Raw genomic sequence first — 13,093 nt, 5'->3', positions numbered from 1 at the left:
TGGGTTCTTTAAATCTGAGCATTTTCTGACCTGTTTCTAATCTAATCCCAGTTTTGATGAGTAGGAGACCAGTTGTTCCTACAGCAGTGAAGTCATTTATTGCCCACGTTCCTTTTGTCTGAGGCAATTCTCTGCTCTTTCAGTAACACAGCTCAAGGATGAAGGATTTTCCACACAAATATTAGTGTTGGAAAGTTACAGCCCATATTCTTCCCCCCCTAAAGGCTTGTATTCTGAATAACTGGTGTTCCATAAACCCTTGACATCAATCTTAGTAATGTATTTTAGGAGGAGATTGAAGCACGAGTGGAAAGATTCAACTCCCTCAGTAACTACGGTCAAGAACTTGCCAATTCTGGTCACTATGCAAGCCCTGAGATTCACCAGTCCCTCTCCAAACTACAGCAAGCCTGGTCTGAATTGGTCCAAGCGTGGCAGGAACAACACAGAAAGCTGTTGCAGGCACAAGATTTACAGGTGAGTAGAAAAACATTCAACAGGGAATGAAAAACACTGAACGTATGACACAGTGGAATGAAGGAGTTGCTGTGTGCCCTACCCTAGGTGGTGCTGCCCTGGTGGGGGGGTTGCACTGGATGAGCTCTCCAGGTCCCTTCCAGCCCTTGTGATTGTGTGACTGTGACATGGCAGTAATCTCCAGTGGTTAATGTTTATGGCCCATTTTCTGGAAGGCATGCTGAGGGCCAGGGACACTCAGTGGTGGCAGGACTTGTAGGAATGGTACCTTTACCTTTGCTGTGGAATATGTGCTCATCTGGTTTTGAAAGCCTTTAAAACCTATTGAAATCTCCTCAAAGTCCCATGCAGCTGGCAAAAAAGCACACACTTAAAATGGAACATCACTCCTTTACCATGAAACCATGGAGGCAGCAAGTATTTCTACAACATCAACTGAACAAAACCGTAGCATGGACACAACTGTGGCTTTTTTCCTGGCTTCTGGGGGTTTTTTTGCTAAGAAAAGAACTGTTTTGGCAGAAGTTTTCCAGAAATACTTCCCTGTAACAGTCATCTCACAAAAGTTCTGCTCAAATGGCTTGTTGTCAGAAGTCAGGAATAACTGAAATGGTGATTTTTATGATGGGGAATGTCAAGCTGGTGCTTAAATAACAGCTGGTGCTACTGATCCCATCTAAACAGCTTCACATGTGTGAGAACTTAAACCTTCTGGTAAGGGCTGCTCTCATGCTGCTGCTTGTGCTACATTCTGCTTATTTCAGGCCATATTACCACCCTTTTTGTTGGCCATTTACCTTACATAGCACCCTCTACACTGCCAGCAAACAAGCCACAAGAGCTTGTACAGTTGTATTGTATCTTGGACAAAAAGAGATGGTTGTGTTATAAAGGAGAAAGTTGCAATGATAATTGTTATGCATGTGGTTGTGGTGGCATGTCTTGCTTGCTGCCATCCAGTGCTGTGCAGTTCATGCTTGGAACAGGTTTGCCTCTGTTTGATACTGTGCTTATGGCTGCCTTGTTTTTTTCCTCTACAGAAATTCTATGGCTATGTGGAACAGACTGAGAGCTGGCTCAGCAGCAAAGAGGCTTTCCTAGCTAATGAGGACTTGGGGGTAGGCACTCCAAGACATTCCAGTTTTCTCTACACTGGGTCTGGATGAGAGGTAGCTGGGAAGTATGATGATGTGCTCTGAACCTTTCTCTGATGTTTCTCCTCCTGAGGTTACTGCTCCATCTTGTTGCTGGTTCAGTTTTGTCTCTTTGATACTTTACACAGGGTAGGATTCTCAATCACAAGAGAACAGTCCAGAAAATGAAACTGCCTCTCTCTCACTGGTCATATCTGACCCAACCACATTTGCCAGCAGTGTGCAAATCACCCCTTCTGTCACTGCTGACATACCCAGTGTAGCTTTAAATTACCCAGCTCACTCAGGTTCCAATAACACTGCAGCAAGGGGAACCACAGACTGATGCACGGGCTGCAAAAGCTCTGCAGGATGCTGGATAGATGTTCTGCTGCTTTCCATACCCTGCACCTTATATAGGCAGCACAACCAAAGTAGTTGTCTCTGCAGGAACTAGAATGACATCTCAGAGCTCAGTGTAGATATAACTGGTACAAATGCTATGAAAAACATACAGTGTTTGTGATTTCAGCCTGGAGCTATGTATTTACAGTCCCTCCATTGAAGCAGATGAGACTTTGAAGGAGCCACTCATTTTCCAATCACATTTAGCTGAGAAAATGCTCTGTGAGTAGTTTCCCTTCCAATGACTCATGGAAGCAGCTTCATGGGTTGCTTCAGAAGAGTGGGAAAGCAGAGTTTAAAGCAATAACAACATTTTGACACCTCTGATTCTAAAATGAAATGCAGAGAGGTGCTGCAAAGAGAACTCTTAGTTATTAAGGTTGGGATTCACACAAGAAGTTTCTCTCCAGATTAACTTTAATGTCAGACTCCAGTCCCCATATCCAAATCTGGATCTGAGCCCTTCCAAATTCCACGGGTTGGAAAACAAGGCTCTAATTTTGATCTCCTTCTGTGACACATTTGTTCACTTCACTCTGATCTCAGTTCAGCAGCCCACATTTGCTTCCAAAATAGCATCTGTCTTAAGACTGATTCACAACTAGGGGCTGATGTTTTATCTCCTGAGAAGTGAGATGTTCTATGCAGCACAACAATATGCAGGAGTTCAGCCTTGACCTTGAAGTAACGACCTGAGAGCACGCACAGGACACTGTGGAGGCCCCAACTCTGATCCAATGCCAAGACATCTGAAAGACCAACAAGTTTTCCATTCAGCTCTCAGATTATTGGTGGTGTGGATGGAAAATCTCTTGACTGAAAGCAGCTTTCCTTTGTTGAATCCCATCCAGGACTCAGTGTCTAGTGTGGAGAGCCTACAGAGGAAACACACCCAGTTTGAAAAGGCTCTGGAAGCTCAGATGGAGAAAATTGATGAGATGGCTTCGTTTGCTCAGCAGCTAATTCACAACAAGCATTATGACTCAGCCAACATTGCCAACAGATGCCAAGCTGTTTTGAGGAGGTGAAGTCAAACCCTTTCCATGTCATCCCCCATCTCTTTTGCAATGAGACTCTCCCCGTGTGTCTGATAGCTTTAAATGGTTGTAGAGACCCATGAACTGGTTTGCATTTACTCAGCTTTGCACTCGGTGCCGTGGTCTTGCCAAATGGGCCTAAGTCTGGGCAATATTTTGTTAGGAGGCTTCCAGCAAACAGTGGAGTGGGAGTGGGAGTCAGAAAAAGGCAGTTTTCCTGTCACCCTGTCCCCCTGGCTAAACCTAGCTTTGCTTTAGCAGTGACACGTACCATCATCGTCAAAGGCTTTCCTTATAAGAAACACTCTGAGTTGATGTTCTCTTGTACCCTGAAAGGCAATAATGGTGATTCCCAGAGGCAGATATCATACATCCAGAATCTGTGTGTGCTTTGATCACACCTACCACTGCTAATCCTTCCTGTAGTGTCCTGAGCATCTCCCCTGACGTTCCAAATCACGAGAGGCTGCACGTTATGGCCATTTCTCTCCTAGAGAACAAAGGATTGCATCACATGTGCTCTAGAGATGAAAACTGAAAGCAATTATGTAATTCACTCTGTGGCTGTTACCTCACATATCTGTCTTTATCTCAGGAAAGAGAAACTGCTGGAGAACGCTGCTGCTCGCAGGCACCTGCTAGAGGAATCAAGGCTCCTGCAGAAGTTCCTGAGGAATTCCTTTGAGGTACAGTTACAGGATTCATGGTGTTCTGGTTTCTTAAAACATACTGTGCTGCATACATCTTAATCCCTGAGGGGATTTACTGTGAGAGAAACCAAGGAGCTGAGTCTGGCACAAGATGACATTGGGAAAGGTGAGGGGAAGAGTGAAGGGATCTTTTTCAGCTTTCAAGTCCCAGCTTCCCCCCAGCCCCCAGCTGAAAGATCTGCTGTGCATTGGACACCAACCAAGTGCAGAAGAAATAGATGCATTAAAAGGGAATGTGCCACTGTATTAAAACCCTTGGGAAGAGACAGATCAGTTCTCTTCTTGTCAGATGCTGGCAGGGGTTTAGAAATGGGAGAATTGCTTTTCCTCCCCCATGCACACAAGTACTTGCACCCCTGTGTCCCCTATGTCAGGGAGACTCCTTTCCAGGTACCAGTGCTAGTAAAGAGAGATAGAGGGGTAACTTCATCATGAAAGACAGGAGCTTAGGGAAGCAGAACCCCAGAAGGACAACCCATTTGTGTCCCTCCTCACTAGTCCTATGGTTTATACATATTAGAGGAGAGACCTGCAGGTTGGAGCTGGAGAAACTCTCTGAAGGTTTTGTCTACTTCTGTCCTCCCCAAAGGTGGCTGCCTGGATCAATGAGAAGAATAGCATTGCCCAGGATGATAGCTGGAAGGATCCAAGCAATCTCCCAACCAAACTGCAGAAGCACCAGACGTTCCAAGCAGAGATCATGGCCAACAGGAATCGCCTGGACTCCATCAAATCAGTGAGAGAAGTGGGGTTGATGGGCAAGGGTGGGCAGCAGGCAGGAAAGACTCTGTAGGCAGTCTGAGTTACAGCCATCTCAAACAAGTGAGGGGGAGTCATTGCTCATGTTGTCTCTGAGGGAACTGGGAAGCTCACTCTTTTAGTCTATCAAGGATTTTCTATGTCTATTGGTTTCTTTCAACCCCTCTCTTACTGTCTAGTGGGAGCTTGTTTCTATATACACTGTGCATGCAATGGAAAGAGATGGGTGCTTTCAAGGAAGGACTCAATCCACTGCCTTTAGGGACTTCTCTCTGGGGTGAATTGCACTAGGTACATCTGTTTCTTCCCATCAGAGAACCTACCTGACTGGATACACAACTTCAAGAGGTCAGATAAGATTAATCCAGCTGAAAAAAGATGAAGAAGAGTTTTGAAGCACTGCCTTTGCAGAGGCATGCTGGTAGGAGAGATAGGAGGGAAGTGTGACAAGCTTTGTCACAAGCTGCTTGGCAGAAGCTGTGATCAGATGATGAGGCTGGAAGGACAGACTGTTACATGTTAATTAATCTTATTTTCAGCATAGCACTTACTAGCTGTATTTTGCAATAGATAACTAAGCATTAAAGGCAGATTCCCTCCCTGGACTCACATCCAGTACTGTAAAATCCTTCTTTGTTTTCATTTTGGTTCATTTTTAAAACCTTTTTAACCCCCCTGTGTGCAGATACAAGAGGGGGTTAAAGGGTGGGCTTGGAATTCTCTCTCAAGAGTTGTCTGCACAGTCTCATTCATTTTTTGATGCCCTGTTTTTTGTCTTTGGGATTACCCTTAGAAAAAGCTCCTTAGGAAAAGCAAAAAGAACACTTACAAGCAAACTTGGTCCCAGATTAAGTATCTACCTGGACTGGATGACCTCTAAAGGTCTCCTCCAACCCCTGCCATTCTATGATTCTATGATACCTGCAGGCCATTCTACCTGACAGATGTCCTGCTGTGTGTCTCCTCTGCCTCTTCCTCTGCCAAGCTGTGAAGCAGCTGCAGGTCAGGGATTAGAAGTGCAGATATATGTTTATCACATCATACAGTGGTACAAAGCTATGTGGTTAAAAGAGCTTTTATTGTCTCACACAGTGGTTCACTTGTATGAGACAGTTCTCTCTTCACATGCAAGGAAGGGGACAGAAAAGGATTGGTGGCTGTGCAACCTCCAGCAGTGACCATACAATGTGGGCCATCACAGACAGAATGGAGTGCCTGCAAACTGACAGCTTGTAGGTGATGTGGCTGCTGCATGATGAGGATTCTCTTTACTCTTTGTCTTCTAACATAGTCTTCTAGCATTTCAAATCATTTTAGAGACCACAAAAGCAGGAAAATCTGCCTCTGCCCTAGTTTCAATCAGTATTTCACCTTTATCTAGTTTTTCTCTGTCTCTCCAGCCTGTTATGTCCTACATATAGGAAGGGATGACTGCAGCTGCCCCTTTACATAGCAGTGCCAGTAGGCTTTGTTTATGGAGGCAAAGGGGACGTATTCTGGTGCATTCAGCAAAGGAAGAACATTTTCCCTGTTCTGTCTGCTACAGGAAGGGGAGAAGATGCTCCGTGAGAGGCACCATGCTCCTGAAGCCATTCAGTCCAGACTACAAGAGATGGAAGAGCTCTGGGAGGAACTGCTAGCAAGTTGCCAGGACAAAAGGGCCAAGCTGCAGGATGCTTACAAGGTAATTTAACAGGGTTGCCAGTGGTGGGATCCCTGTGCCATTTGCAGACACAGCACAGCTGCCTTGCTGTGATGAATGTGTCACCACCAGACTCGATTCCTCAAGGCCATTAGAGCAGAGAAACTGCCAAGTGTGAGCTGATCAGCAGCATAAGTGGAGATCCCTAGGGAAGGAAAAGGATTTGTAGGCTGTGTTCCTTTCTGTTTGCTGCTGCTGGTTTAGATGAGGATTGCAGAGAGGGATAGAGGGAAGTGTTTTCTCTCACACATGCTCTCTCTCTGCAGCTTTTCTCCAACTCCTTGAAAAAGGAGCCCACACTTGCTCCTCATCCCTCTATCTCTAGGCACCTGGTTTCTCATAACTGTCAGTTTTGCACAGGCTATCAGACTGTGGGTATAAAACAGAGCTCTCCCTTTCAGTGGTTTCCTTTTAAGGCATTGTGTTCATGATCTGTGGAAGATTAGCCCTTGAAGCTCTCTGCACTTGTGGCGTTGGCTCTAACTGAATTCTCTTCTTCATTTGGAACCACCATCGTGTCTGGGAGGAGCTGAGCACTGAGGATGGCTGAGCACTGTGTTTGTGTGTCATTCTTTCTGAAAGCAGCCAAGATTTTTCTATCCTATCACCTGTCCCAGAGGTTTGAATGATCTTTTCTCCTCGCTTGTCCTCAGGGCCTTCATTTCCAGCGCAGCGTGGAGGATATGGAGAAATGGCTGGAAGATGTGGAACATGAGCTGAAAGCACCATACAGTCACAATGATCTGGTGGTTTTGAACAGTCACCTGAAGAAACAAGAGGAACTGGAAGAAGATATTGCTGGCCACAGGGATAGGCTGCAAGAGCTTGTGGTCACAGCTCAGCAGTTCCAGAAGGAGAAACATTTCCTTGCTGACGAACTAGAAGAGAGAGTGGACCAACTGGTGCAGAGGTGTGTAAGTGCCTGGCCTGTCTCCTGCCATCTTTTTCCTACTTTGATCAGCTTTTCCCTGCATTTTAAAGAATTCCTTATTGATCAGTGGTCCTCACTGGGCTCTACTTTGAAACCTGCAGATACAAAAGCCTCCGTGATCCTCTGCAGGAGAAACGTGGGAGTCTGGAGGCCAGCAGACTTCAGTACCAGTTCTTCCGAGATGTGGATGAGGAGCTGGCCTGGGTTCACGAGAAGCTCCCCGTGGCTTCCTCCAAGGATTATGGCCAATCCCTGGCAACTGTTCAGAGCCTACAAGAAAAGCACCAGGTAATGTGATGTGAGAACCATTCTCAGTCTTTAGAACAAGAGAGAACACAGAATCCAATCTGCCTCTGGCAAACTTGGTCTGCTGTGCTTTGGCTAACAGATATCGTGATGCCAGGGGTTACTCTGACCCTTGTGTGACAACAATGGCATTTTCCAAAGGATATGTATGTCCATGGCTTGGTAACATGTGGGATTCCACACTGCTTAACATTGCATTGGTGTAGATGCCACACCATCCACTCTTCTGTGGACACCTTGGTGCTTTCTGTGGACTGAGTTAAAATCCTGGCCTCTGCAAGACAGACTTTACAAGCTGTTGTCCATGCTGCCAGCTTCTTTGGGTAACAGAGGTCCTAAGGAATAGGCTTTGAAACTGAGTAGGTACATCCAAGCAAGCTCATTGCTCAAGTGGCTCAAAATTTGCTCCCAGGAAAACATCTTTCCCCAAAACTCTTTCTGCTCTGGAGGAAAGGACTTAACAGCATATTGTGATGATCTTTAGCTGACCAGTGGTAGCTTTGCTGAATTACTGCATCAAGAAACACCATGTAAATGTGGTGCAAGTGACTATAAGTGACTACAGATAAGAGGTTTGTGGGTTAGAACCTCTTCCCTCCACACTCTGAGGTGGATGCACACCAAGATCCAAACTTCAGGGTTGTGTTTCATTTTTGCATCTCTGACCCATCCTTTGTGTGAGGAAACTACATTTATGATGGAATTATAACTACACTGTCTGGTGTGAACAATCTCTACAGGTTTTAATTGTGGTCTGGCATTTTCCTCTTCTCTTCCCAGAACCTGGAGAATGAGATAAGCAGCCGGGATGCTTTGACCAAAGCTGTGCTCAGCACGGGGCAGAAACTGGTCAGGGGAGGCCACTCGGCCTCTCGCAAGATCATGGAGCATCTCAAGGAGCTTGAGACTTCTGTAGAAACCTTGAAAGCAGAGGCTCAAGAGAGGAGACAGAGACTCATGGAGTCATATGAGGCCCATCTCTTCCTGAATGAGGTAAAGATGGTTCATGAGAGATTGATTTTGGTCTCCCTTTGCTTAAAAGAACACTATTGATGAATGGATGCAAGTGCTGAGGTGGGAGCAGAGTCCCTGCTGGGCTGCTTTAGCTGCTAAATATGGATACAGAGGAGGAATAAGTTACTTTTCCATCTTATTGCAGTGAAGGATAAACATGCAACCACCATTACTGGTTCTGGATAGACGCTTTTTTGACAGTGTCTGCCAGATTGCATTACAGGAAGGCACCTCAGGTGCTTTCTGCTCTCACTGATGTGGCTCCTTGGGCACTGCTGCCTCCCAGTTTTCTTTTTCTTGCCCTAAATCACAACTGTGTTCAGGCCTCTCTGGGTGGATCCTGCTCTGGCAGGGGGAGTTGCACTGGATGATCTTTTGAGGTCCCTTCCAGCCCTTGAGATTCTATGATTGTCTTTTATGCAGCTCCTGGAGGTGGAGGCATGGCTGGCAGAGAGGAGCTTCATTCTGGAGACCTCTGATTATGGGAAGAATGAAGAATCCACACAAGCTTTGCTTCGTAAACTCGAAGCTACCAAGCTGGACATGGATGGCTTCAGGCCCCGGATCGAGAAAGTCCAGGAGACAGGAGCCAGCTTAATAAACAAAGGCAGCCCAGAGAGGTAGGAAAGTAAAAATAGGCTTCTGCTGCTGGTGTAACAGAACCAGAAAAGTCCAACCTTCAGTAGCTGTTTGCTGGCTCATTCAGATATATGAAGTCCCTCCTTCCCCAGCACCACACACACTCATCAGCCCCCAAAAAGCTTGATGGTTGTGTGAATGTGTTCATGACTGGTTCTTTTTAACAACAGGCCACTCAGTGCAGACCAGTTTGTCCATTGTCTGTTCCCAGGAGCTATCATCTAGTTCTCATTTACCATTCCATCATTTGGTCTTTTTAGTGTCTTTAGCAATGATCTGGATGAAAGGATGGAATGCACCTCATTAACCTTGCAGACAGCACCAAGCTGGGCCAGAGGGTTGTTCTAATTGAGGGCAGGGAGGCTCTACAGGGGGACCTGGACAGGCTGGAGCAATGGGCTGAAGCCAATTGTATGAGGCTCAACTAGGCCAAGTGCCAGGAAGACCTTTTCACTGAAAGGGTTGTTAAACAGTGGCACAGGCTGCCCAGGGAAGTGGTTCAGTCACCATCCCTGGAAGTATTCAAAAGACATGGCACTGAGGGACACGGTTTAGTGGTGGATGTGGCAGTGCTGGGTTAATGGTTGGACTTGATGATCTCAAAGGTCTTTTCCAACCTAAATGACTCTGTGATAGAGGCTCAAAAAACCCCTCTGTGCTTGGGGAAGGAAATGGACATTCTGGTCAGTTCCCTGGTTTGCTTTTATATCTGAGGAGGAGGAAGTTAACAGAGCAGAAGTTCATCCAAGATCCTTTAATTTCCTGATCTAGCTGGGTTTCATGGCTTGGCACGACTCACTCCATGATGTTATCTGGGTCCCTTTTGTATTTTGAAGGTGTTGGAGATTTAACCTGTCAGAAAAGACAATGTTCAAAAAACCCAATAGTAAAACAAAGGCAACTTTCTGATTCTTCTTCTCTGCAGCCCAACCATACTTTCAAAGCTCCAGGGCATCCTAGCAGACTATCAGTCTCTCCTCCAGAAGGCCGAGACCCAGAGAAAGCACCTGCAAGAGCAATTCCAGCTCTATCAGTTTGAAAGAGAATTCCAGCTGGTGGATGCTTGGCTTTCCAGTAAACAGACTGTAGCAGAGTCTGATGACTATGGGCAGGACCTAGAGGATGTTGAGGTAAAAGAAGAAAAGGTGCTGTATGTGTTGTGTGGCAAAGCAGGAATCTATTTGCTGCAGTTTTTGTGTAGCTGCTGACAGTGAAATGTGTTACAGTGACAAAAAAACCCGGAGCAAAGCAGTTATGTCTGCAGCAAGAGCTCAGACTGGTTTCTGTCTGCTTAGGCAGGGCTCTCTGAGGCAGAATCCTCCAACAGGAAAGGTCAGGAGCAGCAGAAAGTGAACCCTTTTTTTCTTGGAATGAGGTGAGATCAGTGCACTGATTATGATGTTGACAGGGCCCAACAATTTGACATGACCAGGGCCATGGTCTTGCAATAATTTAGGAAAGCACGTGGATGCATTGTTCACACCTCTGGCTGCTGATTGCTATGGATGCGTTGCTCACACCTCTAGCTGCTGATTGCTATGGATGCATTGTTCACACCTCTGGCTGCTGATTGCTATGGATGCATTGTTCACACCTCTGGCTGCTGATTGCTATGGATGCATTGTTCACACCTCTAGCTGCTGATTGCTATGAATGCATTGTTCACACCTCTAGCTGCTGATTGCTATGGATGCATTGTTCACACCTCTAGCTGCTGATTGCTATGGATGCATTGTTCACACCTCTAGCTGCTGATTTCAGTGGGTGCAGTGTTCACACCTCTAGCTGCTGATTGCTATGAATGCATTGTTCACACCTCTGGCTGCTGATTGCTATGGATGCAGTGTTCACACCTCTGGCTGCTGATTGCTATGAATGCATTGTTCACACCTCTAGCTGCTGATTGCTATGGATGCATTTTTCACACCTCTAGCTGCTGATTGCTATGGATGCATTGCTCACACCTCTAGCTGCTGATTGCTATGAATGCATTGTTCACACCTCTGGCTGCTGATTGCAGTGGGTGCAGTGTTCACACCTCTGGCTGCTGATTGCAGTGGGTGCAGTGTTCACACCTCTGGCTGCTGATTGCAGTGGGTGCAGTGTTTACACCTCTAGCTGCTGATTGCTATGGATGCATTGCTCACACCTCTGCTGATTCCAAGGACAAATTTCTCCTCTGGGCACACAGAGCAGAGAGGTGTAATTTATAGTGTCCACTCCTCAACAACTGCTGCACATGTGGACAGCCTGCCAGGTTCTGTTTCTCAGCTTTTGATCAGTGCAGCTCCTGTTTGTCAGGACAGGGATGGTTTTTGCCCTGTGACATATGATGTTACACAATCAAGACAAGAGATGCTGCCTCCTGACTCCAGGTCAGTTGGCTTTATCACGAGATTTATGCTTGTAGACTGCAAAACACAGCTTTTGTGTTACACAGTAGAGAGAAAGTGCTTCCTTCTGCCTCTTCAGAGGTAGGCAGAAATTCTGGTGCCTAAGTCTGTGTCCCCATTTCTCCCTCAGGTGCTGGAGAAGAAGTTTAAGGATTTTGTAAATGAGGTGAAACCTCTGGGACATTCCAAAGTCGTCTCCTTCAACGAGCTGGCATCTAAGCTAGAGAAGGAGGGCCACAGCAAGATGGATGTTATCCAGAAAAGAGCAAAGCAAATCAATGAGACGTGGGAGAGACTCTGCCATGCCATCCAGACAAGGACTGAGGTAGGAAACATGAGAGACTAAGACTAGGGCACTGAACTCTTTGCAGTTCCTCACATCTTCTTCCTTTCCCAAACCAGTGCATTGCTCATGTTGAAACACAAGGGTTTGGAAAGTAGTTTCTCTTCTGTTCATTCTTGATCCATTTTCCCCTTTATAACTATTGTTCCTGGCAAGGTTTAAAGACATTTATCAGCCTAGAGTAATTGTGTTTTCCTTAATTCACTGCTAGCTCTGGTTTCTTGAATAACTAAACCACCCTAATGGTTTACAGCCACTACCAGGAGGCTGCTGCTGGCATTCATTGGGTTCATTACTCAACTACTTCAGCTTATTCAACAGATCTTAATGCTCCAGCTCATTTTACTGAGCTGGTTACTTGAAGCCACAGAAGGGGAATGATGGAGAGCAGGTGATAGAGAACACATAGAACTCAATATTTTTGTCTGTATTAAGGAGAAACTAAAATGTCAAACGCCCTCCTTTATTTCACTGCCATTACATAGGTGCTGATGAAGTAACTCAAGCCCACTGTTGTCTGTGAGCAGCAGTTACTGCACAACAACTGTTAATATATAGTTTGAATAGAAAATAGAGCATTTCTTAATCTCTCATTTAAAAACAACCCTGATTTTTCACCTATCTCTCTTCTTTTTCCTGCTGTTTGCAGTTTAGGCTTTCTGTGATTCAATTACTTTCTGTGCCTGAGAGCCCTTTAGAAGGGAATTCATGCTCTCCATCCATCTTCATCATTCACCTCACATGGGGATAAACTGCTCTTTGGAGACATCCTGTGTCTTTCCATTGACAAAAAGAACTTGGGGACATTAGATTAGCTTGAACACCTCACTTTCAGGTGACCTAATGGAATGTGTTTCACTCCCACTCTTGTTGAGTCTGTGCTGCATTAAGTCACAGTAGGATTGCAGATGTCATCTATAGTATTACCATTACACTGTTTCCTTATCCCAGAATCTAAGAGCAGCACAGCAAGTTCACCAGTATGATCACAACGTGGATGAAGTAAAGGGCTGGATGCAGGAGAAAGAGGCAGTGGTGGATATAGAAGATTATGGATATGATCTGCCAGGTGTACAGACACTGCTCCGCCAGCTCGAGGGAGTGGAGGTAAGAGGATCTGTCCTGAAGCAGTGGCACAGAAGTATAAATAGACTTTAAAAAGAGAACAATTGCTTTGAAATCCTCTCAAGTGTCTTGTTTGCAGGCCAACAAGAGGCAGATTTCCCCCCAACCCACCCTTGAAC

At 45.7% G+C, this 13,093-nt stretch overlaps 1 protein-coding gene across 1 annotated transcript in view; it reads left to right on the top strand.

The window, feature by feature from the left end:
• SPTBN5 (spectrin beta, non-erythrocytic 5) overlaps positions 1–13,093 on the top strand; it is an 83,427-nt gene that overhangs the window by 60,174 nt on the left and 10,160 nt on the right. Inside the window, exons 44-56 of the mRNA XM_061997925.1 lie at positions 289–477; positions 1,518–1,595; positions 2,867–3,039; positions 3,648–3,738; positions 4,352–4,498; positions 6,068–6,205; positions 6,877–7,133; positions 7,256–7,442; positions 8,241–8,453; positions 8,898–9,094; positions 10,039–10,243; positions 11,637–11,831; positions 12,801–12,956. Of these exons, the coding sequence (XP_061853909.1) occupies positions 289–477; positions 1,518–1,595; positions 2,867–3,039; positions 3,648–3,738; positions 4,352–4,498; positions 6,068–6,205; positions 6,877–7,133; positions 7,256–7,442; positions 8,241–8,453; positions 8,898–9,094; positions 10,039–10,243; positions 11,637–11,831; positions 12,801–12,956 (2,226 nt within the window). The remainder of the gene's footprint in view (positions 1–288; positions 478–1,517; positions 1,596–2,866; positions 3,040–3,647; positions 3,739–4,351; positions 4,499–6,067; positions 6,206–6,876; positions 7,134–7,255; positions 7,443–8,240; positions 8,454–8,897; positions 9,095–10,038; positions 10,244–11,636; positions 11,832–12,800; positions 12,957–13,093) is intronic.

This window comes from Colius striatus, chromosome 6, assembly GCF_028858725.1.
Source record: "Colius striatus isolate bColStr4 chromosome 6, bColStr4.1.hap1, whole genome shotgun sequence".
Classification (NCBI taxonomy): domain Eukaryota; kingdom Metazoa; phylum Chordata; class Aves; order Coliiformes; family Coliidae; genus Colius; species Colius striatus.
This window is presented reverse-complemented; position numbering and strand designations above follow the sequence as displayed.